The 27,745-nt window shown below is 51.8% G+C and overlaps 2 protein-coding genes across 5 annotated transcripts in view; one reads left to right on the forward strand and one right to left on the reverse strand.

Moving 5' to 3' along the window:
* ITSN1 (intersectin 1) overlaps positions 1 to 20,274 on the forward strand; it is a 113,238-nt gene extending 92,964 nt beyond the window's left edge. For 2 of the 4 annotated variants that reach the window (XM_059840197.1, XM_059840199.1), the window contains 11 exons: positions 7,118 to 7,239; positions 9,193 to 9,299; positions 10,889 to 11,072; positions 11,855 to 11,953; positions 12,739 to 12,906; positions 14,251 to 14,523; positions 15,015 to 15,136; positions 16,217 to 16,299; positions 16,399 to 16,482; positions 16,923 to 17,096; positions 18,111 to 20,274. In XM_059840197.1, coding sequence (XP_059696180.1) covers positions 7,118 to 7,239; positions 9,193 to 9,299; positions 10,889 to 11,072; positions 11,855 to 11,953; positions 12,739 to 12,906; positions 14,251 to 14,523; positions 15,015 to 15,136; positions 16,217 to 16,299; positions 16,399 to 16,482; positions 16,923 to 17,096; positions 18,111 to 18,259 — 1,565 coding nt within the window. In that variant the 3' untranslated portion in view covers positions 18,260 to 20,274. Of the gene's footprint in view, positions 1 to 7,117; positions 7,240 to 9,192; positions 9,300 to 10,768; positions 10,824 to 10,888; positions 11,073 to 11,854; positions 11,954 to 12,738; positions 12,907 to 14,250; positions 14,524 to 15,014; positions 15,137 to 16,216; positions 16,300 to 16,398; positions 16,483 to 16,922; positions 17,097 to 18,110 lie in introns of those variants that run through there. The other 2 variants (XM_059840198.1, XM_059840200.1) reach the window with 2 other exon arrangements.
* Positions 20,275 to 20,423: 149 nt separating this feature from the next.
* LOC132324151 (nestin-like) lies at positions 20,424 to 27,062 on the reverse strand. The gene is made up of 2 exons (XM_059840202.1): positions 24,305 to 27,062; positions 20,424 to 24,222 (listed from the first exon to the last, which is right to left on the reverse strand). Exon 1 carries the CDS (start codon positions 26,911 to 26,913, stop codon positions 24,535 to 24,537), a length of 2,379 nt encoding a protein of 792 aa, XP_059696185.1. The 5' UTR covers positions 26,914 to 27,062; the 3' UTR covers positions 20,424 to 24,222; positions 24,305 to 24,534.
* Between the last annotated feature and the right edge of the window lie 683 nt (positions 27,063 to 27,745).

Consider the following 27,745-nt stretch of genomic DNA (forward strand, 5'->3'; position numbering starts at 1 on the left):
TTGTCCCTCTGGCTCAGGGGGGATTGCTGGCGTGTCCTTGGACTGCTGGAGGGTCCCTTCCAGCTCAGGATGTTCTGGGATTCTCTGATTCCCTGCCCAGGGACCAATCAGTGGATTTTGATTTTTTTTTTAATAGGTAAATTACATACTCTTTTGTGGTTTACCTGGATTTGGGATGTGTTTTATGCCAGCAGCTCAAGTCTGAAAATATGAACAACTGCACAGATTTTCCTTCTTGTTAGGGCAGTATTTAAATAGATATACATCTTTCATTTCTACCATAAAAAATTAATTCTTCTCCAGCATGGCCACTTGCTGACAACTGCAGAAATGGACCAGCACATCCCACTTGTGATTTCCAGTGCTCTCTGAGGGGATGGAGCCAGGTTTGGCTCCACTCTGTCAGTATTTTCTGCATTAACTGACATTTGAATGAGAGCCTCTCCCTCTTTTCCCATCCTGAGCTGCTGGGTTGAAAAAGTGCCTCGACTGAAAGCTCTGGCCCTCAGGGACACTGTGGGTCCTGTGAGCTCAGGCCAGAACCACAGACTGGGTCTGCAGTGAAACATTTGCAGTGCTTCAGCTCCAGGGGATTCAGGTGCTGCTCTTCTCTTCCTCCTGTCATCGAGTGAGAGGACAAACAGACAGAGCTCTGCAGTGCCCTGAGGGTGCAGGTTCTCCCCCAGTGAGATCAGGGCTGGGGCTGGAGCCTCCCAAGGGCACTGGAAGCTCCTGGGGGCAGCTTTGGGAGACTGGGAGGAGCACTCTGGGGTTGTCCCTCTGGGACTCACAGGGAATCCCCAAATCCCTGGGGCTGGCACAGCCCTCCCAGCCCAGAGAGTGCCAGCTGTGCCCCATGGCCACCCTGTCCCCAGCCCAGAGCACTCAGTGCCACCTCCAGGGGACACCTGCAGGGATGGGCACTGCAGAGCTCCCTGGGCAGCCCCTGCCAAGGCCTGAGCACCCTTTCCATGGGCAAATTCCTGCTGCTGGCCAAGCTGAACACACACGAGGCACTGCTGGTGCCTCAGGCAGAAGAGCAAAATCAATCCCATGTACAGAGTCCAGACACAGACACTCCCTCGGGGCTTTAGTGACAGATGCTGGAATCCCTGTAGTGTTCATTTCCTCCCTGAGTCCCTAAGGGTGCTCTGCTGGCTCAGCAGGGAGGGTTTCATCCTCCTCCTCCTCCTCCTCAGGGATTCTCCCTGAGCTGCAGGGAACAAGGCATTGCAGTGATGCCTTACATGTCTTTATGGATATCAATATAAATCAATATATAAAAATGGATCTGTATGAGAAAGGGAGTCTGACAGTGATTCCCAGCAGCTGGGGCTGCCCCTGGATCCCTGGCAGTGCCAAGGCCAGGCTGGACACTGGGGCTGGAGCAGCCTGGCACAGTGGGAGGTGTCCCTGCCATGGCAGGGGTGGCACTGGATGATCCTTAAAATCCCTTCCCAGCCAAATCATCCTGGCATTCTGGGAATTGGTTCTGTGTCTTCACTTCCCTGTGCCAGGTGCCTTCTCCCCTTGCACAGGAATTGTCACCTGAGGATGGAGAGGAAACTGGAATTCCAGAGGCTGCCAGTGCTGCTGGTGTTTATTCTTCACTGGTTTTACTGTTTGTGGGAATTCCTTCTGTATTCAACTGCTGACAAAGAATTCCCATGGAAGTTCTTCCAGAGAATTTGTTCTTTTCAGTACTTGAAATCTGTCCAAGACATCTCTAGGTCTGAAATGTGGGTTTATCAGGAACATTTTGCTTTACATTCAGGATCAGTTTTATTTAAAGTTCAATTCTTTAGGAGCTTTAGTGGCTTCACTTTCTGTCCCCATGAGTTCACTGAGCACATTTTATTCCCATAAGGAAAATGACTGAAATTCTGGTTTTGTCTCTGGTTTTACAGCACTTTTTAGTTCTTGGTGGTTATTGACTCCAGCTATTTAACTTGTTAAATGGCAACTTCTGTGCAGTAAATTCAGATGACAAATTACTTGGTTTTAACTTTAGGCAACTTCAGTAGATTCAGGAGCAGTATGCCTCAACAATTACTGCATGAGTGGAAGTGACCCAGAGGGCAGGGTGACCACGGGCTCCTCAGCTGAGCACGGTGCTGAGGTGACCTTTGCCTTTCAGGACATTGTCCTGGAGCAATGCAAATGGAAATGGTTTTCACCAAGGCTTCACTGCCCACCTGGAGAATTCCATGAGCAAAACTCTTGAACTGAGCTGAAGGGACCCCAGGGATCCCCCAGTGCCAGCCCTGCCCTGCCCAGACCCCCCCAAGCCCAGCCTGGGCATCCCTGGCAGCGCTGGCCAAAGGCTCCTGGAGCTCTGGCAGCCTCGGGGCCGTGCCCATTCCCTGGGCAGCCTGGGCAGTGCCAGCACCCTCTGGGGAAGAACCTTGCCCTAAAATCCAACCCAAACCCCTCCTGGGCCAGCCCCAGCTGCTCCCTGGGTGCTGTCAGGTCACAGAAGCAGAGATCAGAGCTGTCCCTCTGCCAAATGAAAGTGAAAAAAGGATAAAATGCTGTTAGATAAGAGGTTGGAACATTTAAAATACTGCTTTTGGTGCCCACATTCCTGGTTCCAAGGGAAGTGCCTGCACAGCACCTGTATTTGTGAATTCCCTGTGGAATGGGGCTGTGCAATCCCCTCTGCCTGGCCCAGGGCTGCTCACTGTGACTCTGCTGCTCCTGTGCCCTGAGTGCCAGGGCTCAGACAGCCCTGGGGCACAGCCCAGGGGTGACCTTTGCTTTCCTGATGTGTTCCAAACCCCGCCAGGCCTTGTTAACTCTGAGATTTACATTTTTGGATGCATTCTTGCTCTCACATGTGGGATTTTACTGTCCCCAGCAGCCTCTGGAAAGGGATTGGCAGAATCAGCGACTCACAGAGTGGTTGAGGTTGGAGCACCAGCAGTGAGCACATCCTCAGGTGCCACATCCAAACCTTCTTTGAGCAGGCCAGAGAGGGCAGTTCCACCCCTAAATCATGCTGCAAGTTTTGCCAATGGCACTGCCCAGATTTCTTTCCACTCCTTCCCTGCACCTCGGAGGGAAATGCTCTGCTCTAACAGGAACTGAACACACTGGTCTGCTTGAGAAATTCCAAACCTGCTGAAATGATTGAAAATAGCTGAGAAATGGGGTGGGACATTGCAGATGGAGACATCTCTTTCATCCCAATGTCCTCACCAAAAGCCTGGGCTGGCCTCTCAGTGGAGGGTCCATCCCAGGAGATTGAAGAGGAATTGGTTGCATCTGAAACAGGTGCTAAGAAAGTTGAATGTTGAAATGCTGTGATTTAAATTACTTAGAACTGAGAGGCCCCTCGAGGGCTGGGTCCAGTTCTGCTCCTGCAGGAGAGCCCTGGAGGGGCTGGAGCATGTCCAGGGCAGGGAACAGAGCTGGGAAGGGACTGGAGAATTCCTGAGGGAGCTGGGAAGGGGCTGGAGAATTCCTGAGGGAGCTGGGCAGGGGCTGAGCCTGGAGCAGAGGAGGCTCAGGGGGCCCTTGTGGCTCTGCACAAGTCCCTGCCAGGAGGGGACAGCCGGGGGGGTCGGGCTCTGCTGCCAGGGCACAGGGACAGGAGCAGAGGGAACGGCCTCAGGCTGGGCCAGGGCAGGCTCAGCTTGGCCAGCAGCAGGAATTTGCCCATGGAAAGGGGGCTCAGGCCTTGGCAGGGGCTGCCCAGGGAGCTCTGCAGTGCCCATCCCTGCAGGTGTCCCCTGGAGGTGGCACTGAGTGCTCTGGGCTGGGCACAAGGTGGCCATGGGGCACAGCTGGCACTCCCTGGGCTGGGGGGGCTTTGCCAGCCCCAGGGATTTGGGATCTGTGAATAATTAACCTGTGTGAAGGGCTGCTCTCCTGGTGTGCTGTTCCCCTCTCCTAAAGAATTTCGAGGAAAACTGTGACATCACTTTTGCCAGCTCCTGGTTCCTCTAACAGGACAGATTCTTGTCTCCTGTGCCCTGGTCACTACAGCCTGGGCCAGCTCAAGGCTTACAGGGAAATCTGGCAGTGGCACTGCTTAGAAAACCTCCCAAGTGAAAAGGGATCAGCAGCTGTGGCCATGGATGTGGATCAGTGATTTCCACAGCAGAACCTCCCTTCCCAAAAGCAGCATCTTGTTTTAGGCTCAGTGTTTGTCTTGGGAGACCCAGATCTTCAGGGCTGACTTTGTAAGGAAGAGGAACAACATCTTTACTCTGTGCACAGGATTTGAAATGATTTTTTACACTTCTGGAGCCCATTAATCTGCCAGGACTGTGGTGCTGGGAGGTCAAGGCACAGATTTGCAGTTCCAACATTTGTCTCTTGGTTCTCCAAGTCCAGCCAGAATGGCAGAATTCATGGATTCACCCTCCTGGGAACAAACCAAGTTTATTATTGTCATTTCCCCATCCTTCCCTGGCTTTACTGGATTGAAGCAAAGAATTCCCAGAGCAGCTGGGGCTGCCCCTGGATCCCTGGCAGTGCCCAAGGCCAGGCTGGACACTGGGGCTGGAGCAGCCTGGCACAGTGGGAGGTGTCCCTGCCATGGCAGGGTGGCACTGGGTGGGCTCTGAGGTCCCTCCCAGCTCAAACCATTCCACAATTCTGTGATCTGTGGAATCCAGTTCACCAAAGTTCTTTGGCATCCATGAAGAACGAGCCAGACATTTCCACCTGGAAAGGAACCCAGTTCTTCTTCAGTGTTCTTAATGCAAAGACAAGGAAAATCTCTGTCCTTGTGCTCCTCACAAAGAAATCTCCTACCAGGAAAGTCTCTTTGGGATGTTCTGCTCAGATTTGGGCTCTTTTTACCCCAAATACTTCATACCCAAAAGCAGAGTGCTCCAGTGCTTCAGAGCAGCCCATTCACAGCCCAGCTGGCTGCCAAGGGAGCCACTAAAATGCTTCATTATTCAGAATGTCAGTGTTCTCTCCATGGGCCTGGTGCTTGGAAATCACCTTCAGGCCAAGGCTTTTGAACATCTTTGAACAAGAACTTCCCCAAGGAAATGTAATGAAACACTTGCTTCTCTTCTAATGAAGCACTGGGAGAACTGGGGCTGTTTCTTAGACCTGTGGTTTACTTGGTACCAAAGAAACTGCTCTGAAATCAGGCATCATTCAACAGAGATGGAACTTCTGGCTTTTGGAAGGGGCCAGAATCCATTGGTTTGGCATAAAGATGGTATTTCTGCACATCTGCTCTTTATTCCAAGCAAAGTTTGAATTGCACTTTGTGGAGGGCTGTGACATCCTGTGTCTCAAGGGAGCCTTGTCAGTGTCACTCTGCTTCCCACCTGATCCCAGCTCCCAACTTCAGAGTCAGAGAGGAAACAGCCTTGGCTGGCTGTATCTCCTTTCCTGGGTTGGCTTGGTTTGGTTTTCTTTGGGTTTGGGTTTTGGTTTTGCTTTGTTGTTATTTTTTTTTGTTGTTTGGGTGGTTTGGTTTGGGTTTTTTTGCTTTTTTGAAGTCAAATCCATCATTGCCCTTTCAGAAGCACAGATCAGTTAAAGCAGATGTTGCTGGTATTCCATGGAAATATTGGTGATACACCTGGGCCTTCCCAGTGGCACTGTCTGAGCTCCATCCAGGGAGCTAAAAATGCAGGAAATACTCCCTAAGTGTGAACTTTATATGCAGAGAACTGAAAGAGTTACCAAGGGCCTGATGTTTCCATGAGGAAAGTTTGTGTCCATGGGGAATATACTGAATTTGCTGAGGGTGAGGGAAAGAATTCACCTGGGGAATTTTGGTTGTGTGAACAAAGTTGAATAGATCATTTTTAGAGCCAAACATTTTCCACCTGTCTGAAATCAAATTTGCTTTTTGAAATGCATTGTATTTTATGCAGAAAAGTAGCAAAAACTGGAAGAAAACATTTTGTGTTCCAGTCTCAGAAGAACTTAATTAGGCTCAGCTGAAAAATAATGGCCTAGCCAGAAGAAAGAATGGAATTAAATCTTCTGTCTAATTCAGAGTAGAAAAGAAAATTCAGGATTGTGGAACTGATACAAAAATCCTCCCGTCTGAGGGGATCCATGCAGGGGAGGTTGGCAGCAATGGAAGGACAGAACTGATGGAAGAGGAGCTCTCAGTGCTTTGAAACAGAAAGGAGAACAAAATCCACCCTTGGCTCAGCCCAGGCATCAGTGGGGATCTCCAGTGACCTTTGCATGTCCTGGCTCAGGCCCTGCAAATATTTGGGAGCAGTTTTTAATGGAAGTGAGGAGAAGTGAGGAGGCCCTGCAGCCCCTTCTGGAGCAGGATTTCTGTGAGCAGAGGGGTCAAGGTGAACCTCGGATATCGAGGGACTCATTCCAAAGTGCCCCTTGGAGCTTTAGGGTCCCTGCAGCTCTTCCCTAATTCCCTCTGGGATGTCTCTGTGTTTTCCTCACACCACATGGAGTCCTTTCCCCCTTTTTCACCTCCAGCCATCCATGTGGGATTGGAATGACACACCCAAGGGCTCGGGGGCCTCCAGGGAGAGGCTGGGAACGGGCAGGCAGAGGTGAGGGAGACTTCAAGCTTGGCCACCAGGGAGGAGTCACACACAGAGATGGCCTTTGCTGTGCTAAATAAAAAATGTGTTAAATGGAATGTTTGGAGTCACTGAGAGATGAAGCTGTGCCATGGGAGCAGCAATGCAGTGAGCAGGGCAGTGCTGCTCATGCAGGCTGTGCCGTGGGAGCAGCAATGCAGTGAGCAGAGCAGTGCTGCTCATGCAGGCTGTGCCATGGGAGCAGCAATGCAGTGAGCACAGCAGTGCTGCTCATGCAGGCTGTGCCATGGGAGCAGCAATGCAGTGAGCACAGCAGTGCTGCTCATGCAGGCTGTGCCATGGGAGCAGCAATGCAGTGAGCACAGCAGTGCTGCTCATGCAGGCTGTGCCATGGGAGCAGCAATGCAGTGAGCACAGCAGTGCTGCTCATGCAGGCTGTGCCATGGGAGCAGCAATGCAGTGAGCACAGCAGTGCTGCTCATGCAGGTGTGCCATGGGAGCAGCAATGCAGTGAGCAGGGCAGGCAGCAGTGCTGCTCATGCAGGGCTGCTGTGGCTGCCCCAGGCGAGGGTCCCTGTGCCCCCAGCCCCACTGAAGCCCACTGCTGTTGTGTTTTGCAGGGTGTGCAGACCTGCACCTGCTGGACATGCTGACCCCCACGGAGAGGAAGAGGCAGGGCTACATCCACGAGCTCATCGTCACCGAGGAGAACTACGTCAACGACCTGCAGCTGGTGACAGAGGTGGGGCAGCCCGGGCCCCTCCTCCCTCGGCCCGTGCCAAATTCCTGCACTGAGCAAAGTTCCTGCATTTCACTGCTGGCCTGCCTGCCCTGGGGGTCTCTGCCCAGTCCTCCTTTATCTGTGCTGATACTGATACTGGTACAGATACAGATACAGATATACAGAGATACAGATATACAGATGACACACAGATATACAGATATACAGATATACAGAGATACAGATATACAGATATACAGATATACAGATATACAGATATACAGATATACAGATATACAGATATACAGAGATACAGATATACAGATATACAGATATACAGATATACAGATATACAGAGATACAGATATACAGATATACAGAGATACAGATATACAGATATACAGATATACAGATATACAGATATACAGATATACAGAGATACAGATATACAGATATACAGATATACAGATATACAGATATACAGAGATACAGATATACAGATATACAGAGATACAGATAGAGATACAGATATACAGATATACAGATATACAGAGATACAGATAGAGATACAGATACAGATAGAGATACAGATATACAGATATACAGAGATACAGAGATACAGAGATACAGAGATACAGATACAGATAGAGATACAGATATACAGATACAGATATACAGATATACAGATATACTGATAGAGATGCAGATATACAGATAGAGATACAGATATACAGATACAGATATACAGAGATACAGATATACAGATATACAGATATACAGATATACAGATATACAGATATACAGAGATACAGAGATACAGCTATACAGAGATACAGATACAGCTATACAGATATACAGATATACAGATATACAGATACAGATACAGATATACAAATACAGATATACAGATACACAGATATACAGATAGAGACAGATATACAGATACAGATATACAGATACACAGATATACAGATAGAGACAGATATACAGATACAGATATACAGATATACAGATCTACAGATATACAGATGATATACAGATACAGATATACAGATATACAGATAGAGATACAGATATACAGATGCAGATATACAGATATACAGATAGAGATATAGATATACAGATATACAGATATACAGATGATATACAGATATACAGATATACAGATATACAGATAAACAGATACAGATACAGATATACAGATATACAGATGATATACAGATCTACAGATACACAGATACACAGATACAGATCTACAGATACAGATACACAGATGCAGATATACAGATGACATACAGATATACAGATACAGCTGTGGGTGGGTGCAAACCATGGCAATCCCCTGCACTTACCATCACCAAAATGCTGATCTTTGAAGTGTCATTTTAACAAAGCCCTTTTGCTCCTGACTCTCAGTGTTTATTTCTCATGTACAAGTTGTGAACCTTAAACAAATGTTCTGGAATGAAGCACATTCCCTGTGCTCTGAGAGGGGTAGGGATACTGAGTGATAACTGAGCTCTGGGGTTCAGTTATCACTTCCTGTGATTGGCTTTAGAGGCAGGAGAAAAGGAATTAGTACAGCCAGCTATGGACAATTCCTTTGATGGAGAAACAAAGTCCTTTTTTGAAGAAGAGTTCAAGATTTGCAGCACTTGGGACTCTCAGAGAAATCAGGTCTTCCATAGAAGAGTCCAAAGTAAAACCCATTTTCAACTGGATTATCAAAGGAATCCTGGGATCTTTTGCAGGAGAGCTCTGCTAAAATTCCCAGGTTTCAAGCAGATTATCCAGACCAGAATTAACACCAGCACCCCTACAAATTCAGAGTATTCCCTGTTAAAGCCCCTCCTACCTGAGGGTCTCCTTAGTCCCAGGCTTCCCAGGGAACACCATGGATGTCAGGGACAGGGATGTGCTGGGGCTGTCTGTACTTACCCTGTGCACCCTAAGTGGCCTCTTCTCACTCCCCAGATCTTCCAGAAACCACTGATGGAGTCTGAGCTGGTCACAGAAAAAGAAGTTGCCATGATTTTTGTGAATTGGAAGGAGCTGATTATGTGCAATATAAAACTACTGAAGTAAGTTGGTTTTTCCCCCCATACTTCACAAAAACAGAACCCTTGGCCTCTCCCTCTGCTTCTCCTTTTGTCTGCATGAAAACATTTGCCACTTGCACAAATCCTAACCAGAAGGGCCACGTGTTTCTCCCTGGGGGAAAAAGCAAACTGGGGACAGGGTTTGTTGTGAGCTGTTGAAGAACCCAGCAGCTCTCTGCCATTTGCACTCACTTGGTTCCAGTGCTGCAGAAGGCAAATCCTCCTCTCCCCTGGGGAGCAGGGCTTGCCAAGGCTTCCCCCAGGGCAGGACTTTCCCTGCCTGGTTCCAGAGGGTTTGTGCCCAGGGCACCCCTCTCCAAAGGCTCCGGGTGCTGCTGCCCCAGTCCCTGCCAGGGAAGCTGAGTGAGGGCACAGTTAAACCTGCACCTTGATAAGCAAAAGCATCAATAAAGTTCTTTTCTTTTCCCTACTCAGCTGCTAATTTTCACTGAACCTACAGGGATTTTACAGCTTTGCAGTATCTCCCTTTTTTTGTAAAATGTATTTGAAAATGGCCCACCAGTTGAAAAGGTGTGGCAGTGACAGGACAAGTGACAATGAACTTTTCCTTAGGACAGCAGGCTAAAAACTCAAAGTGATGGGGTTTTCCCTGCCTCACTCACACATCAGTAATTCTCCTTCTAAGCCAATGGAAAAGGAAATTACCCTCCTGTTCCTCTCACCTGTGATCTGGCATTGCATTAAAGTCAGGCAGCAGGAGGATCACCAGGAGAGGGAAAGTTGTTGGTTGAGAGTGCAGCCTGGGTTATGTGCAAACCCAGGGCACCAGGAATATTTCCCTGTCTGCTCTGGGGTGCCCTGACCCCCGGGGCAGCACTGCCTCTGACCCTCATCCATGGAGAAAGCTTCCCAGACTTCAGGACAGACTGGAATCCACAGAAGTGTGCAATAGATTATAGAGAGCAGTGCAGGTGTGTCACCTGGTGAGGAATTGAGGGTTTGGGGTGTTTAGTGTGTTGTGGATGGCAGCAAGATGGAGGGCACAGGGTGTGGTCCTGGGTTTCTTCTTCACCTTCTTCTTCCTCCTTCTCCATGGGTTTGGGTGGCATTTTGTAATTGGGCAGAAAAGTCCCCACTGCAGCTCTGTGGGATCAGTTATTGGGGTAAAAGGGAAAATAATCCAGGTGTCAGTTCTTCACTGGATAGTTTGGTCTTAAAAGTCCTTGGAACAAGAGATTGTGGCCACTTTGTGCCTTCTAATGAAAAGCTGCAGAGCTCCCAGCAGTGAGACTGTTTTACTGATAAGAAATAACAAACACCTGAGTCTGAACAGGAATTACTGTCTCAAGTGCCTTCAATCCAGACCCAGAGAAACCCACAGCTGGAACTGCCACAGCTGGAACTGCCACAGCTGGAACTGCCACAGCTGGTGCCTCCATGTGTAAAAGTAGCAGCTCAGTAAGAAGATCCTGTTTATTGTACCCCTGCAGTAAATCTTGTGGCCGGTGTCTTTGTGGTTCCCTGGGTTAGCAGAGTGAATAAGAACCCACCCCTCTGTCCCATAACTGAGGAGTGGCTCTGTGTCCAAGCCGTGCCCTGCTCCTGCCCAGGGCCCTGCGAGTGAGGAAGAAGATGTCAGGGGAGAAGATGCCGGTGAAGATGATCGGGGACATCCTGACGGCGCAGCTGCCCCACATGCAGCCCTACATCCGCTTCTGCAGCTGCCAGCTCAACGGGGCTGCCCTCATCCAGCAGAAAACCGACGAGGTGCCCGACTTCAAGGACTTTGTCAAGGTAGGAGAAGCAGCAGCCCCTGGGAATTGTGGGCATCTTCTCCCCTGGCTGACCTGCTGAGCAGAGGAGGCCCCACCTGCTGTGAGAGCTGTGTCACTTCTGGGCCACTCACTTGGAAAAGGACCTGGAGGGGCTGGAGCGTGTCCAGGGCAGGGAATGGAGCTGGGGAGGGGATGGAGAATCCCTGAGGGAGCTGGGGAGGGGCTGGAGAATTCCTGAGGGAGCTGGGAAGGGGCTGGAGAATTCCTGAGGGAGCTGGGCAGGGGCTGAGCCTGGAGCAAAGGAGGCTCAGGGGGCCCTTGTGGCTCTGCACAAGTCCCTGCAGGAGGGGACAGTCAGGGGGGGTCGGGCTCTGCTGTGTCCCAAGGGAAAGGGGAGGCCATGGCCTGAAATTGCACCAGCAGAGGCTCAGAATGAAGATTGGAAACATTTTTTCCCTGGCAGAGTGCTCAGGCCCTGGGATGCGCTGCCCAGGGAGGTTTGGATTCCCTGGAATTGTCCCAGACGAGTCTGGATGTGGCCTTGGGGACAGGGTTTGGGGTGGCACTGGGTGATCCTGAGGGGCTCCTCCAGCCCTGGTGATTCTGGGATTCTTGTCCAGACGTGGCAGGTGAAGAAGTGTTGTCCAAACCCCCAGGAGTTCTCCTGCTGATGTGACCTCAGAGCAGATTTACCTGAGGATTGGTGCTCATTTACTGCCTTCCCTTTTCCTTTCTTGGAGCAGCTCATTTTTGGGGTTTAAACCACCTGACTAACCAGATTTTACCTCTCTGATGTTTCAGAGGTTAGCAATGGATCCTCGCTGTAAAGGAATGCCACTCTCAAGTTTTCTACTAAAGCCTATGCAACGGGTAACCAGATACCCACTCATCATTAAAAATGTACGTTCCTTTGCACACACGGTGGGTTTGGTGCTGCTTTGCTCACACCTTGATTGCAGGGTTGTTTCCTTATTTGTGTCAGCCTTGGTCACTGGGAGGTCTCTGATGTGCTGGGGAATGTGGGATGTCCTTTAATACTCGATTCCAGTATTGAAAATGGGATCATTCCTTGGGCTTTGGCAAAGTTATTCCATATTTCCATTTGAAACAGCTGAAGCTTGCACCCAAAGAACCAGAAGGCAGCGAGTGCTGAGAGAAAATTTAAAATTCAGATAACAGGAGCAACGAGACAACCTTGTGCTCATATTTGCCTTTCCCCTCAGAGCCATTCCCTCCCCACAGGCTGAGCCTGGATTGCTGCAGGTTCCCCCTGTGCTGATGGTGCTGGAGGATTTACAGCCCTTTCCTAACTTCCACTTGTTGCTTAACATTTCCCATCCCAAATAACACCATGGAGCACGGCCCAGGGCCTTCACGGGGGATTATGAACTGGATGTTGGTACTTAGGGATTCCTTCAGCAGTCGTGGCTGCGTTTCTGTGTTTGGCTGCCACGTGTGTGCTTCTGTCAGAGGAGCCAGCAGTGTCCTGGTGCAAAGGCTGTGCAGGCAGGCCTGCAGTCCACTGTTCCCAGTGTTTGTCTCCCATTTCTCACGGCTGTCAAGGAGGAAAATACACGTGGGGCTGGCTCTGCTGGCAGTGAGGGCTGGATGGGAGCGTGGGGCTGACAGCGAGTGCAGCCCAGCTGTGGTGCCAGGAGCCTGATGCTGGCTTTGCTTGCGTGCAGATCCTCGAGAACACCCCTGAGAACCACCCTGACCACAGCCACCTGAGGCACGCCCTGGAGAAGGCCGAGGAGCTGTGCTCGCAGGTGAACGAGGGCGTGCGCGAGAAGGAGAACTCGGACAGGCTGGAGTGGATCCAGGCCCACGTGCAGTGCGAGGGCCTCTCCGAGGTAACGGGGCTGCCCGGGGACAGGGACAGGCAGCACCGGCCCCTCTCCTGTCCCCTGGCCCCAGCTGGCCCCTGCACGCTGTCCTGGCTGCTGCTGTGCTCCTGAGCCCTGCCTGGGGGCCTGGCTCCGGAGCTGGGCCGGGCTCAACGCTGCCCTTTGCAACCAGCACTTCCCAGTTCCCCGTTCTTTGTGGTGCACTGGTTTTGGGGCTGCTGGGTCCCACTCCAAAGCTGTGCCTGACCACTATGGACTGCTTTAAAACCCAAATATTTAGAAATATTTTCTGTGATAAAGCTTTGTATACATTTGAAAACTCAAGAATAGTGATCAAGTCTCTGGAGAGTTTACAGAGAGAACCCCTGCCTCCCACGCCATGTTTTTTATGATTACGTGATAAGTGTCTAGAAATATTGTGTTTGTATGTCCTGCAAAAGGAGGGAAGATATTCTGATGGCCTTCCTGTTGTTGGTGGAGGTAACAGAGGCAGACAGATCACAACTTGATTTTCAAAGTATGCACCATTCTAGAAGGTAAAAAAATAACGAGCTCTGGTTGGTTCATAAAATATAAAAATTGCATTTCACCCGAGGAAGTCTGACTGTTCTGGGAGGACAGGTGTGACAGTGTCAGCACATCCAGCTGTCTGCCAGCAGGAAAGTGGCTGCTTTTATCTTCTGTAGTTGGTGCCTGCCCCAGAACAGCAGCCCCACACCCTGACAGAGCCTGTGGTGCTCGCTGCACCGTCACCAGCAGCAGCCCCAGCCATGGCAGGGAATGGCCCAGCCTCTCCCTGTTTTCTGTCCAAGGGGTTTCCAGCCTGCCAGAGGAGCCCCTCCAGAGCCAGCTGCCCTGGGCGGGGAGAGCTGTGCCAAACCCTGGTGAAAACAAACCTGAAAATGGCACTTTAGGCGAGGGCAAGACTCTGCTGATCCCTAACCAGCCCTGGCTGAGTCTGGGATTGTGCCAGTCCCAGTGGTCAGCAGCTCTAACTCGGGGTATCGTGGCCATCTGAAGTCCTCTGGGGTGTTTTAAGGGGTGAAATTCAAACACAGTTCAGAATGCAGCCCTGAAGGAAGCTCAGCCTGTGGAGAGGCCCTTGGCAGAGCTGCTGCTCATCCAGGCCAGGTGCCCTGGCTCAGTCCCAGCCCTGGGGGTGCATGTGCGTGGCCAGGGGGCACAGATGCTTTTGGCTTCCCCTGCCTGCCCAGCCCGTGCCCCTGTGGCCCTCAGGGACTCTCCTGGGCCCCCTGTGACTTGTGCTGCTTGTGGTGCTCGAGGCATGGCTGGTCATCCCTGTGCCACAGACTGGAACCAGGACTCAAAACTGTATTTGGTCTCTTGCAGGGCAGCCCCGATTGTTTCACTTTATACAGTGCGTTGTTGTTCTTCTTCTACTTTTCGCAGCAACTCGTTTTTAATTCAGTTACAAACTGCTTGGGACCACGCAAGTTCCTGCACAGTGGGAAGCTCTATAAAGCCAAGAGTAACAAGGAGCTGTATGGTTTTCTCTTCAATGACTTCCTCCTCCTCACTCAGATCATAAAACCTCTTGGCTCTTCTGGCACAGACAAGGTCTTCAGCCCTAAGTCCAACCTGCAGTACAAAATGTACAAAACTGTAAGTGCTGCTCCCACACGGGGATGGGGACAGGGCTCAGGAGCTCCATTCTGGGGCTGTGGGCAGCAGCCTTCCTAGAGAAGAAGTTTGAAGGCTTTGGGGATCAGGGGCTGATGGCAGGAAGGGTGGCTGTGTGCTCTAGGGAAATAAGAAAAGATGCTTTGGAGGTTTTGCTTGAATAAAACTCTTCTGTGAGGGCTCGTGTGTTTGAGGGAGCAGAGGGAAAACAACGTTTGCTGCTCTCTGGGGGAGGAAACTCTGCTGTGCTTGGCTCTCTCCAGGAGACACTGCTGTACTTGGCTCTCTCCAGGAGTGTCCCCAGGCTATGCAGGCACCTCTGCCTTTGTCAGCTCTTAAAAGTTTCCACAGAAATATAGGAGCAGAAGGGGGAGAGACTTGGGGCATGCAATAAACCTGCTGTGAGCTGATGTGTGCTGAATGCCCCCGTGCAGCCTCTGCAGTACAACTCCAGCTCTGCTGATGTTTTACAGCCCATTTTCCTCAACGAGGTACTGGTAAAATTACCCACAGACCCTTCTGGAGATGAGCCCATCTTCCACATCTCCCACATTGACAGAGTCTACACACTCCGGGCTGAAAGCATTAATGAAAGGTAAGGGCCTTCGTGGGCCTTTACAAACTCTGGTAACTGTAGGATGGGAATGGTTGTGATGGAAACTTGCAGAGCCCTCTCCAAGCTGGTTATTTTACAAGACTGGAAAATTCCTTCTTGGGAATGTGGTGATCTGAAAAGGAGAGAAAAATGATGTTTCCTGAATTCCAGCTAGACCAGTGATGAAATGGCTGAGGGTGGATGTTTGGGCTGCATTTCACACTTTATGGTAACAGGAAGGAGCCAAGAGATGCAATTCTGTCTTCTGCTGTTACCTGGGATAGTGGACAGTGTCCCTGCCCATGGCAGGGAGTGGGACTGGGTGAGCTTTAGGATGCCTCCCAGCCCAAACTAGGAATGTCCTGTGGAGCAGCAGGTCTTTATTTGAGGATCCAAAACTGATCCACAGCTTCCAGATTCTCCCATGTTCCCTTGACTCAGGCTTCCTTGTATGTCACAGCAGTTCTTTGAAGCCCTTGAGGTCACTTAGTAGCCCTTCTGCCACCCTTTTTCTCTGTCAGCCTCCTTCAGGCACAGCCTGGGATTTTTGGGGTGGACTCAGTGATCCATGTGGGTCCCTTCCAACTCAGGGTGTTCTGTGACTCTTAATCATGGAATGGTTTCCCAGAAGGGCCCATTCACCACCCCTGGGTTCCCCAGGTTACACTTCTAAAGTCCCGAGAGTCAGAAGAATTGGGTAGGAAATCTCAGGGACCAATCTCAAGGACAGTGGCCACCTCAGCAGCAGCAGCAGCGTCTTGTACCTCCTGGCTCCAAGAAATCAGTTTATTTCAGGAAAACAAGGGGCTGCAAGAAAGCAAACCTTTTGTTTTCTCACCAAGCATCTCCTGCTCGTGGCTCTCTTGAGCTTTCTCTGTGTGCTGGGCTTTGCTGCCTTGGGATGGCTCCATTCTGCAGGTGCTGTGAATTCCAGTAAGATCCCTCCCAGGCAGACAGCTGTGGGATGGGGCCAGAGCCTTGGCTGGGAAGGAGGGACAGCTTTAGTTTTGTCTGCTGTGCTCCAGCAGGGAAAACCAGAAATGGCATTTTGCAACTTTTTTTTCTCCTTTCCTTCTGAAGGACTGCCTGGGTTCAGAAGATCAAAGCTGCTTCAGAACTTTACATAGAGACTGAAAAGAAGAAGAGGGAAAAGGCCTACTTAGGTACAGCATAGGATGTGGGGGTCTCATCTTCTGTGGAAAAGTCCCTGGGCAGGAAAATCCATTGGTGACATTTCTCTCTGCTCCTCTGTTCCACCACAGTTCGCTCTCAGAGGGCAACAGGCATCGGGAGGCTGATGGTGAATGTTGTTGAAGGCATTGAGCTCAAACCCTGCAGGTCCCATGGTGAGTGCCTTGGCTTTCCTTGCTCCATCCAGAGGACATTCCCATTTGCCAGCCTAACTCTGCAGGGGTTCTGTCCCAGACATGATTTTGTTAAATGACGTGGGTTTAATGAAGGTAAAAGAGGCAGAGGTGTGCAGCTGAGCCGTGGTCCTGCAGTTGTCCTGTGTGAGGCTTTTGTGTCAGGCTGGCTTCGTTTCCAGCACACAAGCCATAGAGTCCTGAAGGGAAGGGTGGAGGGTGCTCAGCACCCAGCAGAGCAGAGTATCCACTGTGATGGTAATGTAGCCCATTACAGAGGCAGTGAAGCAGAGCCTGGGTGGGGCCAGGTGTGGCCAAGGTCTTTCCCAGCTCAGGTGGCTGTTGGAGCAGAAGGAAGCTCAGGAGCAGGAGCACGCAGCTGAAACAGCCCCGCCCGTTTCTGCTTGTTCCCATCTTCCCAGGAAAGAGCAACCCCTACTGCGAGGTGACCATGGGCTCCCAGTGCCACATCACCAAGACCATCCAGGACACCCTGAATCCCAAGTGGAATTCCAACTGCCAGTTCTTCATCAAGGACCTGGAGCAGGACGTGCTGTGCATCACGGTGTTCGAGCGGGACCAGTTCTCCCCGGATGGTGCGTACGGGCTGCCCTGCCCAGGGCACGTGCTGAGCTCTTTTTGAGGGGGAGCTTTCCTGCTGAGGGAAAGCAGGGGGAATGGGCTGGGCTGGGAGATGATCTTTAAAGATACCCCAGATGTGACCCTCTTTGCATATTTAGGAGTCAACCTGACTCCACACAGTATCAGCACAAAAAGGATGCAGCTCCCTCTGGGTTTTGAGAGTTCCTCTTCTTGTGCAGTTGACAATAACTAAAATGTGATGTGTAATTCTGCTGAGACTCCAGAAAGCTCTGGATGCTGCGTGCACACAGATGGGTTCAGGCAGGAGGAAGAGAAATGTCTTTGAGCTCCTGTTATATGCAATAAGAGTAGCAACAATGAGCCCAGGATTCCAAGCCCAACAGAGTCATGGAACAGTTTGACTTGGAAAGGACCTTAAAGATCATCCAGTTCCAACCCCTTCCATGGCCAGGGACACCTTCCACTACCCCACGTTGCTCCAAGCCCCATCCAGAGTGGTCTTGAACACTTCCAGGGGTGGGGATTCCACAGCCTCTCTCATTCTTATTTCATAAGCTGGGATGAACACGTGGAGCATCACAGGCTGTATTTTGGAGTCACAATCTCAGGCACTGTTTAGATAGGACTGGTACTGGCTCATTGACCTCGTTGCTGGGCTGATGACCTGCTTGGCTCTGTCATCTCCAGCAGGTTCACTCTCAGGTTTAACTGAGAACTTTGGCCTTTGGTTATTTTTTATCATAAAATCTAGAAGTCCCTGGAGCGAGGCAGCTGTGAATTCCACAGTGGGTTTTTCCACTCATGGGCCCATTTAATGCTGCTGCTGTTTAACATGGTCTGGCTAAATGCCCTGCTATGCAGCTTGGCAGCCTTTGGTCCCCTTCAAGTGCACAACTGGAGTAGGACTGAAGGCTTGTTTTCTCTTTTGCTGTGTGTGGGTGGAAGTTCAGGTCCTTCTGCAGGCTCTGGTTTCCCTTTCCTGAGCACGCTGTGTTTCTGCATTGCAGACTTTTTGGGCAGGACAGAGATCCGTGTGGCAGACATCAAGAAGGATCAGGGTTCCAAGGGACCAGTTACAAAGTGTCTCCTTCTGCACGAAGTCCCCACGGGAGAGATCGTGGTGCGCCTGGACCTGCAGCTGTTCGATGAGCCTTAGGAGAGAGGGGCCAAAGTCAGGATTGAGCCAGAGGTCGCTGCAGGAGGTGTCTGCAGGAGCTGTCACCGAGTCCTTGCTGGTGTGGCATGAAACTACTGCTCGCCCTTCACACGTCAGAGGGTTATCAAAGCAAACAGGAGCATCTTTGTGCCTTGATAATTCTCACTGAACACACGAATCCCAATTTAGTGAGGAGATCTCCCTCAATCTCTCTGTGTGGAACTTGAGTTGGTTTCCTGGGCTGGTGAAACAACCCTGTTGTTCCTTGTGCTGCAGTGGGGATAGCTGGCAAACCACATGGCTGGCTGTGCTTGCTCCAGCTGCCCTGCTCTTTAATTCCCGTGGAGGAGGCAGTGTGGGTGTGTTTGGGAGGCCTTCTGAGGGTTTTCCCCTTCAGGAGTTCTGTGCCTATTGCCTAGCAGAGTGGTGTGTAAATGTGAGTGAATGGAAGGAGCAGTTTTGCAGCAGGAAGATCTTGGAAGGTCTTCATGATGGTACTGAAAAGACTTAGAAAATAAATAGTCTATATCTATAAACAGAGAAGATTCTATTAACATACCACTTCATGACTCGTGTTGCCCCTGAAAATAAAAGCTGTCCAGGCCTTCTGCACAGAGATGAATTGCACTCCAGAAGAGTCAGCCCTCGGTCCCTTTGGAAGTTGCTGTTGTCCCCAGGACTGTGAGTGCTGGGGCAGGAAGCCAAGGGTGAGGCACAGAGCCCTGCTGGTGTCCTGTGTTCCTCCCGGGTGCTCCTTCACTGCTGCTGCTCCCAGGCTGAGCCTCACCTGCAGTGGGGGAGAAGAAACAATCGTGGCCCCAGCTCAGGAAGGAAAGATCCAGCCTGCAGGGCCTGGTGTGCACCGCAGTGGGTGGTGCCCAGGTACGGAGCTGAGCTGAGCTCACCTGGGTGCAACCAGGGCAGGGGAGCTCGGGGCAGCCCCGCCTGCAGCTCCCAGGGGCGGCTGCTGGATGTCACCAGAGAGCTCGTGGTGCTGCTGCAGAGGGGGAACCCGAAGCCATCGGGGAATGCAGGGCTCTCCATCCCTTTCACTCATGGATAACAGCGTCCAGGCCCACGTCCCTGTTTGGCGAAGCTCCCGGCTCCAGGCGGGCACCGCGTCTGCTTTCCCTCAGGCACACGTGTGAGCGCCCTGCCGAGTCTGCACTCGGGGGACAAAACATCCCTGAGAGTCAAATTCCTCTTTGTTCTGCTTGGATTCCTTTTGGTCATGCCCTGCCACGCATCCACTGGTATTTTTGTAAGGACTTCATTCCGGATGGGAGGTGCCAGCCCGTGTCATTCGCATGTGAACGTTCTCGTGGAGCTGTTGTTCGGTTTTGGTGTTCCTTGCATGTCCTTTCAGTACTGGTTCCCACCTCTCCCGTGTCGGCGGTGTTCTCTAGCACTCCAAGTCTTATTGGTTTCCATTAGGAAATTAGGATATATCCATAACAGGTAGGTAGATCAGTATGGTAATAAGTGTAAACTGTGCTGGGAAGTGTCTGTGTATTATAATTTCCTAAAAGACCACTGTAATGTTTCAAGCAATGGGAAGGAAAAAAAATGTATGTTGGAGGGACAACAAAGTTTACATTTCATACTTTTCAGAATCGCTTTATTATTTATTTATTGAAGATAGTGTAGAATTTTGTATCAGAAATGACAGACATACTTATGTATTTTTTGAAACAAAACAGAGATACACACTTTAGTTAGAAACTTTCAACTGACCACATTTTAGAGGGAGTGTGACTTCCTAGGCATGCATTTGTTTACCACTAACTGGCTGAAAACACGATTAAGAGAACTTTAAGTTTCTATTTTTCAATGTTGTTAAGAAAATTGTTTCAATTAAAATATGTAAATAGTACTAAACCCATGCTTTCCTAATTCCATATCAATACATTTTATTAAATATAATGTATATGAAAATACACATTGTTGTGGTAGGATTTAAAAAAAGTGATAAAATCTATTACTGGAGTACCATTAAATGTCATTGTCTAACCTTTTATTGCTGTCCTAATTTTACTCAGTGCTGCCAACAGGGTGAACATTCATTTCAGCGTTTCACAAGTTGCATCACTTTGTTTGTTAATAGTGTAATTTCACCAACATCAATTACAGCGACAGCTGAACTGGCCAACAGGACAAAAAAATCTCGTGGCTGGAATGCAGGAACCTTGGGCAGGGTCTTGGAGGGAGCCCCAAGGAGCTGCACCTGCCTGAGGCTCATTTGGGGCTGGAAGTGGGGGACCCTTCACTCAGGGGATCCTGTCCCAGAATGGTTTGGGTTGGAAGGGACCTCAAAGCCCAGCCAGTGCCCCCCTGCCATGGACAGGGACACCTCCCCCTGTCCCAGGCTGCTCCAGCCCCATCCAACCTGGGACCCTTCCAGGGAAGTGCTGTAGCAGCCTGTAGGATTGCCCCATTTTGGGGAATTGTGAGAGAACAAGCACGAGCACCTTCCCAGCCCCATCACTTGGGATGTCCCTGTCCCCCTGGAGGCAGAGCACTGCCAGTGCCAGCAGGGGTTACCCAAACCTTGATGAGGAAAGGCTGCAGTTGGGCTCACAGAGATCCAATGAATCCCTCACAATCAGTCCAGTGCTGAGGGAGAAGCTCGTCCTGTCCCTGTGCATGGAGGACAGGCTGTGTCCATGCCCTGGTGACAGTGTCATTGCCCTTGGAGATCGGTGGCACATCTGCACTGCTGCTTCCCAGACAGAACTGGGCTTCCTGGAGTCACACAGAATCCCCAAATCCCTGGGGCTGGCACAGCCCTCCCAGCCCAGGGAGTGCCAGCTGAGCCCCATGGCCACCTTGTGCCCAGCCCAGAGCACTCAGTGCCACCTCCAGGGGACACCTGCAGGGATGGGCACTGCAGAGCTCCCTGGGCAGCCCCTGCCAAGGCCTGAGCACTTGGAAGTGCTGTAAAATAAAACCACCCCAGGCTGGCCTTGGCTCAGAAATGCTGAGAGCCTGCCCAGGGCAGAGCTGATGGAAAGCCAGGCTGGAAAGCTGGGAGAGGCTGCTCAGAGCTGGGGAGGGGACTTGGGCACCTGGGAGACAGAGCCCGGCTCTGAGGTGATACTGAGCCAAAGAGCTGAGTGACTGCAGCAGGTTTTTCTAGATGCACTTAATTATTCAGTATTTTCTCAATGTGAGTTTTTATGAGGGCACTTTTTCAATGCTTATTTTACAATTTTTTTACCCTTTAAAAATTATTCAGTCACTTTTTGTTACGTGTGAGGAGGATTGAGGTAGGAAACATTGTGGGTAATGGAGTTTTTTCTTACATACATTTTCAAAACTGAGATGTGACAACTCCAGACTCTGACTCCAACAGCAGTGCCTGGTTGCAGAGTGCTCTGCTTGTCACAGTGAGATCTCAGCTCATTCAAATCCAGCAGTCAAAGCCCTTGAAACAGGGAGAAGCTGGGAACCAGGAGAAATGGCTTTGAGGGTTTGCTCTGTGCATACATTCCACATCTGCCCTTGCTTTGTTCAGCCTCTCCACTCCTGTCCTACGTGCATATTGCTGTATCCAGAGTGCAGTACATGCTTCTAGATATAATATAGATATATTATTATTGTACATACAGTACAAAACCACAGCTCTATTGTCATTGTCAAATTCCGAGTAAATCTCACAGAAATGCATTTAAAGGCACCTGGTTTTGTTTGTTAATTTAAATATTTTAAAAGAAGCAGTGTCCTCAGGAAATTATTTTTCTGTATGTAGGAGGATATATTTAGGATCTCATTAAAAAAATAAAGAACTGCACTGAGAGTCTGTTAAACGGCCCTAATTACTTGGTAGAGTTGTCACAGGCTCTGCTGTGACCGTGGGTCAGTTCCTTGGCTGCCTGTAGAGCTGCCAAAGTGTCACTGTCCCTGGATTTAGGGACCAGTTCTGGCATCTGTCAGTGCTGTGCAAGCAAAGGGAACTGGGGCTTCCTCCAAGCCCCCGTCAGCCCCTGGGTCCAGCTCCTGCCCCTGCCCTGAGCACAGGAGAGGGGGAGAGAGAAGAAATAGGGACAGAGCTGAAAGGTCAGGGCTTGGTGAGCAGCAGGAGCTCTGCCCTCCCTCCATCCCCCAGAAGTGGCTGGGTGTCTGAAGGGTGATGGATGGCCAGGGAAATCCATCCCAGCTCCAGGAGCTGCTCCATGGGAAGGGGACTGTGGTGTGACACAGGAGGAAGAGAAGGCTGGGTGTGGGACCTGAGCGCTGGGCCAGGGGCCTGGCCCTGTCTCCAGCCCTGCTCTTCAGGGAATCACAGGATGCTCTGGGGGGTCCATAAATCCCACCCAGTGCCACCCCTGCCATGGCAGGGACACCTCCCACTGTGCCAGGCTGCTCCAGCCCCAGTGTCCAGCCTGGCCTTGGGCACTGCCAGGGATCCAGGGGCAGCCCCAGCTGCTCTGGGCACCTGTGCCAGGGCCTGCCCACCCTCTGAGAGGTGCTGCTCCCTCTTCCCCATCTCAGCCTGGCTTTTTAGTGCACATTTTGCTTTTTTCCAAACAAATGGTATGGATTCATTTTCTTTTCTTTTTCTCTTTTAAGAAAACCAGAGAAAAATTCTACCGTCTGTAGAATTTGTATGATCCCAAAAATTATGAAGGCATTATAAAAAATTGTCTGGCAATAGAAGATAAAGTTACCCTTTCTTTCAAGAAAATGCAATTTGTATTGTTCATTTATGGCACATTTAACTGTTCCTCAGTACTGTAAAGATGGCTCCTTTTGGTTTCTAAGGCATTTGTAACAGGTATGCATCAGGCAGTGCTGTTTCCCATAACGCAATTTTAACTGACTTCAGTTGCTGTGAATGTCTTGTTTCCTCAGTCCCTCCTGGTTAAACAATTCTATTTAAAGACAAGCTATAACTAAACAAGAGTCCCTAAACTGTGTCCCCCTGTGTGAGGGCTGGTGCTGCTCCAGCTTGGTGGCACAGCTGGTGCAATGTCACAGCTGAGACTGGGCTTGTGCAAGTGAATGATGCAAGAATAAATGCAGATGATGCAAGAATAACTTTTTAAAGTTTACCTGTGTGCTGTCACATTTCTGAGAAGTGCTGGAGGGAGATAGAGTCAGGAAATCTGCAGATGAGTCACTCTTCCTTTAAGCTCTGATCTCTGCTCTGGCACAGGGACAGCACCCAGGGAGTGCCTGGGGCTGGCCCAGGAGGAGTTTAGGTTGGATTTTAGGGCAAGGTTCTTCCCCAGAGGGTGCTGGCACTGCCCAGGCTGCCCAGGGAATGGGCACGGCCCCGAGGCTGCCAGAGCTCCAGGAGCCTTTGGCCAGCGCTGCCAGGGATGCCCAGGCTGGGCTTGGTGGGGTCTGGGACTGGGGGATCCCTGGGGGTCCCTTCAGCTCAGGGTATTCCATGATTCCATGACTATTTATGCTGCCAGCACCTGCCTCACTCTCGAGGCGGACCAGGCACAGACAAGCACAATTGGAAAAAGCAGCATTTTTTATAAAAGTGTTGTGATCACCCACCCATAAGGGGAAGGAAGCACCCAAGAATCATAAATGCTCAAGGACAAAAGCAACAATAAAAGCCAGAGCATCCACAAAGTAATCAAAAGCTTTTGTCAAACACTTCAACATTATTTTTAGCAATGTATTAATATTTTGTTAATTTGCCTTATTACTACACAACTGCTACATTAATCCCTGACCTACAATAAAAACCCATGGCAGTGAGTTTGGGATAAAAGGAAGGGTAAAAGGACAGAGAGAAAGGAAAAGATGAATTAAAAAGGGACACACTGGAAGAAAGAAAGACAAGGAAAGAAAAGGGAAAAGAGATCATCACTCCTGGCTCCAGCATGGTTCCAGCTGGTGGGCCATCAGTTCTGGCTTCAGCATGGTTCCAGCTGACAGGATGTCACTTTGGATCCAGCGTGGTTCCAGATGAGTGGACGTCACTCCTGGTTCCAGCAATGATCCAGCTGTTGGGATGCTCAGGGTCAGGGACTTGGTGGGGGTACCCTTTTATGGACTGGGTTCCCCATCCTGAAACGGGTTTCGTACCTCTATGCAAATTGGGCCTCTGGCACAGTCTGTTCTTTCAGACCCTTCTGGAAAAGGGTCGGTGGCTTTGGGGGTCTTTGTGCTCTTAGTCCATGGCCACCTCTTGGCCTGAGTCCTGCGCCTGCAGTGCTGGCTTGCGCTGACCTCCAGGAACCACAACCGGGACGTTTGTCCCGCCCAAGTGCTGCTGTGCCTCCACCTCCAGGCCTGGCCTGCTGCTGGTGTAGGCGCTACTCCTCCGGCTGTGCCGCCATGCAGGGACACCAGAACAGCCCCAACGCCAGACTGGGACACCGGAACGGCCCCCGCAGCAGAGAGGGACACCGGAACGGCCCCCGCAACAGAGAGGGACACCGGAACGGCCTCCGCAACAGAGAGGGACACCGGAACGGCCTCCACAACAGAGAGGGACACCGGAACGGCCCCCGCAACAGAGAGGGACACCGGAACGGCCTCCGCACCAGAGAGGGACACCGGAACGGCCCCCGCACCAGAGAGGGACACCGGATCGGCCCCCGCAGCAGAGAGGGACACCGGAACGGCCCCTGCAGTGCCCGCCTGAAGTGGGAGGGACGTTTCTCAGAGCCCTGGCTCTGTGCCTCTGTCACCTCTGGACCGAGAGGCTTGGGGGGCTCCTCCTCCTCAGCAGCTGCCAGCTTGGCACCTGTGGGACCCCACAGGGCAGGAGAGGCACTGGGCTCATCAGCACAGGCTGACTTTGCTGCCACCTCTGTGTCCACTTGCCTGGAACAGCTGGGTCCTTCCCGGGGGTCCTTGTCATCCACCAAGCCCAAGGGTTTGTTCCAGATGTTGTTCTGGATGGCTTCGTCCCCTTGAGACACCACTGGGACTCCTTTGGAATGCACATTGTCACTGACATTGAAATCAAGAGCTGAAACTGAGTCCAACAGCTCCTGCCAGTGGGCCTCCACCTTCTCCTCGCACTTTTTCACATGGGACAGTTCTTGTTGTCTGTCAGCTTCTTTCTCTTCCTCCTCCTCAGCACCATAATTGTTGGGGAAATGGGCTTCCAGCCATTCCAGCACCATCTGATGCCTTGACACTTTCTCCACTGGGAGTTTAGGTGATAAGTTTGAATTGCTGTCCATACCACCGAGCAGGGCCCTCCTTGTCAGCTCTTCATCCTCACATTCTTCCCAGTAGGAGAGTTCTTCATCCTTGTGTTCTTCCCAATGGGAGAGCTCTTCATCCTCCTCTTGTTCCCAACTGCAGAGCTCTTCATCCTTTTGTTCTTCCCAATGGGAGAGCCGTTTGTTGTCATTCTCTTCCCATGGGGACATGGCTAAGACACCATAGTCTTCCCCAAACCACAGCTCTGTCTTGTGTTTGACATCTGCTGGGGAAAGCCTCTCATCCTCATAGTTAACCCCTTGGGACAGCTCTTTGTCACTGTCACTCAGCCCTGGGGACAGCTCTTTCTCAGGTTTCTCTTCACCCAGGGACAGCTCCTTGTAACTCTTGCTGTCCCCTTGAGAGAATTCATTGTCACCTTCCACTGGGGACAGCTTCTCATCATTGCTGTTTTCCCCTGGGAAGGGCTTGATGGCCTCTTCCAATTTGGACAGCTCACGGTCACTTGTGCTGTCCTCTGGATCAACCTCGCCGGTTTCTTCCACTTTGGACAGCTCTTCATCAGTTGGGCCGTCCCCTGAAACCACCACCATGGCCTCTTCCACTGGGGACAGCTCCTGGTCGCTTGTGCTGTCCCCTGAAACCACCACCATGGCCTCTTCCACTGGGGACAGCTCCTGGTCGCTTGTGCTGTCCACTGGAAAGAGCTCACTGTCATCTTCAACCGGGGACAGCTCCTGGTCACTCTTGCTGTCCCCTCGGAAGAACTCAATGCATTCTCTCTTTGGGGACAGCTCCTTATCACTGCCATTTTCCCCGTGAGACAGCTCGTTGTCATTATTCTGTCTTTCCAGCGCCATGCCTGTGAGGCTGCGCTCCATGGCTCGAGCCCCCGAGGGGATGGGCAGCACAGGCAGCAGCTGCCAGCTCGGGGACACACGGGCTGTGCCCTCCTGGGCCGCCCAGAGTGGGGGCAAGAACACCCTGGGCACGGGGGTGTATGGCTGCCAAGCACTTGGGCTGCAGGGCTGGGGCTTCTTCTCCCCTGTGCTCTGCAGCTCTGTGCCCCGGCTCTGAGCATCCCTGGGGCTCACCTGGCAGGGCAGTGGTGTCAGCGGTGACAGCACTGGCAGATGTGGCAGTGGCGGCAGTCTGTCCCCACAGAGGGGCAGGGCCTGGCTCCAGCTGTCCTGTGGCACTGCCTGTGGCTGCCTGAGCTGCACCTGTGGGACCTTGAGGTGTTTGGGCTTTCTGGGTCCTACCTTTGGCTGCCCCAGGTGCACTGGTGGCAGCTTGATGGGCATCAGCGAGGAGTAGTAGGAGAATGAGGATGAGGAGGCGTGGGATGGAGATGGCTCCTTTGGCAGGGCAAAGGTCGCGGCCCTGTCCCTGCACTGGCCTCTCCTTTCTGCCTCACCCCTCACTCTCATCCTCCCCTGCATGCTCAACAGTTGGCCTTGGGCAGGCTGGGAGTTGGGGTTCCCCTTCTCCTTATTCATTTTCTCAGTAATTTCCATTGTTCTCCAGTGCAGACAGACACAGGGAGCTGCTTCCTGCACAGAGAGCGGCTCTCCTGTGACTGGGCACGCCAGGGCTCTGCGCCCCTTAGACACCCTCAGCCAGGCCAGGGCTCCCTGATGTCACAAGGCTCTCTGGCCACCAGCACGTTCCACATCACAGAGGGTCCCAACACCGTGAGCCTGTGTCACAAAGGGCCACCGCCGGCAGCCCAGCATCAGTGGAGCAGCCAGGAACTGGCTGGCAGCAGCCCCGCACTTGTGGCCTTTGGCCCCTGCTGTGCCCAGAGCCCTCAGAGGCTTTGGCCACGCTGCCACAGGACAGCCCCAGCCCCACAGGACAGAGCCCTGGCTTTGCCGGCTGCGCTGCCCAGGGCACCAGGAATTGGCCGCACGGACGGGCCGGGCACTCGTGGGCAGCGGCTCCAGGAGCCCCGGGAGCCCGGGGAGCAGGGGTGTCCCTCAGGGTTCTGCCGGGCACCGGGGCTCACCCTGCCTTCAGCAGTGACAGCCGGGGGCACCGAGCGCGGGCTCGGCGCCTTTGCCGGGCACAGGAAGCCGAGCGGGGCAGGGGCAGCACGCAAGGCCGGGGCCGTGCACGGGCACCCGGCCGGGCTGGAGAAGCGGCACCACGAGAGCCTCCTGCGCTGCCACAAGGCCGGGGCCCGGCTGCTGCAGCTGCCTCGGGGCAGTGCCTGAGGCACCGACTGCTGCAGCTCTGCCCCGGCCTCTGCGGCGCCACGGGCACCGAGGCCGGGCCGGGGCTCGCTCCCTGCTGCCCGCAGGGCGCTGCCGAGGGCTCCCCGCCCGCCGGGGCCGGGCCGGGCGCTGA

Source organism: Haemorhous mexicanus, chromosome 2, assembly GCF_027477595.1.
Source record: "Haemorhous mexicanus isolate bHaeMex1 chromosome 2, bHaeMex1.pri, whole genome shotgun sequence".
In the NCBI taxonomy this organism is placed as follows: domain Eukaryota; kingdom Metazoa; phylum Chordata; class Aves; order Passeriformes; family Fringillidae; genus Haemorhous; species Haemorhous mexicanus.

Coding starts and splice junctions, on each gene's coding strand:
- LOC132324151 (XM_059840202.1), bottom strand. CDS start 26,913: ATGGAAATTACTGAGAAAATGAATAAGGAGAAGGGGAACCCCAACTCC.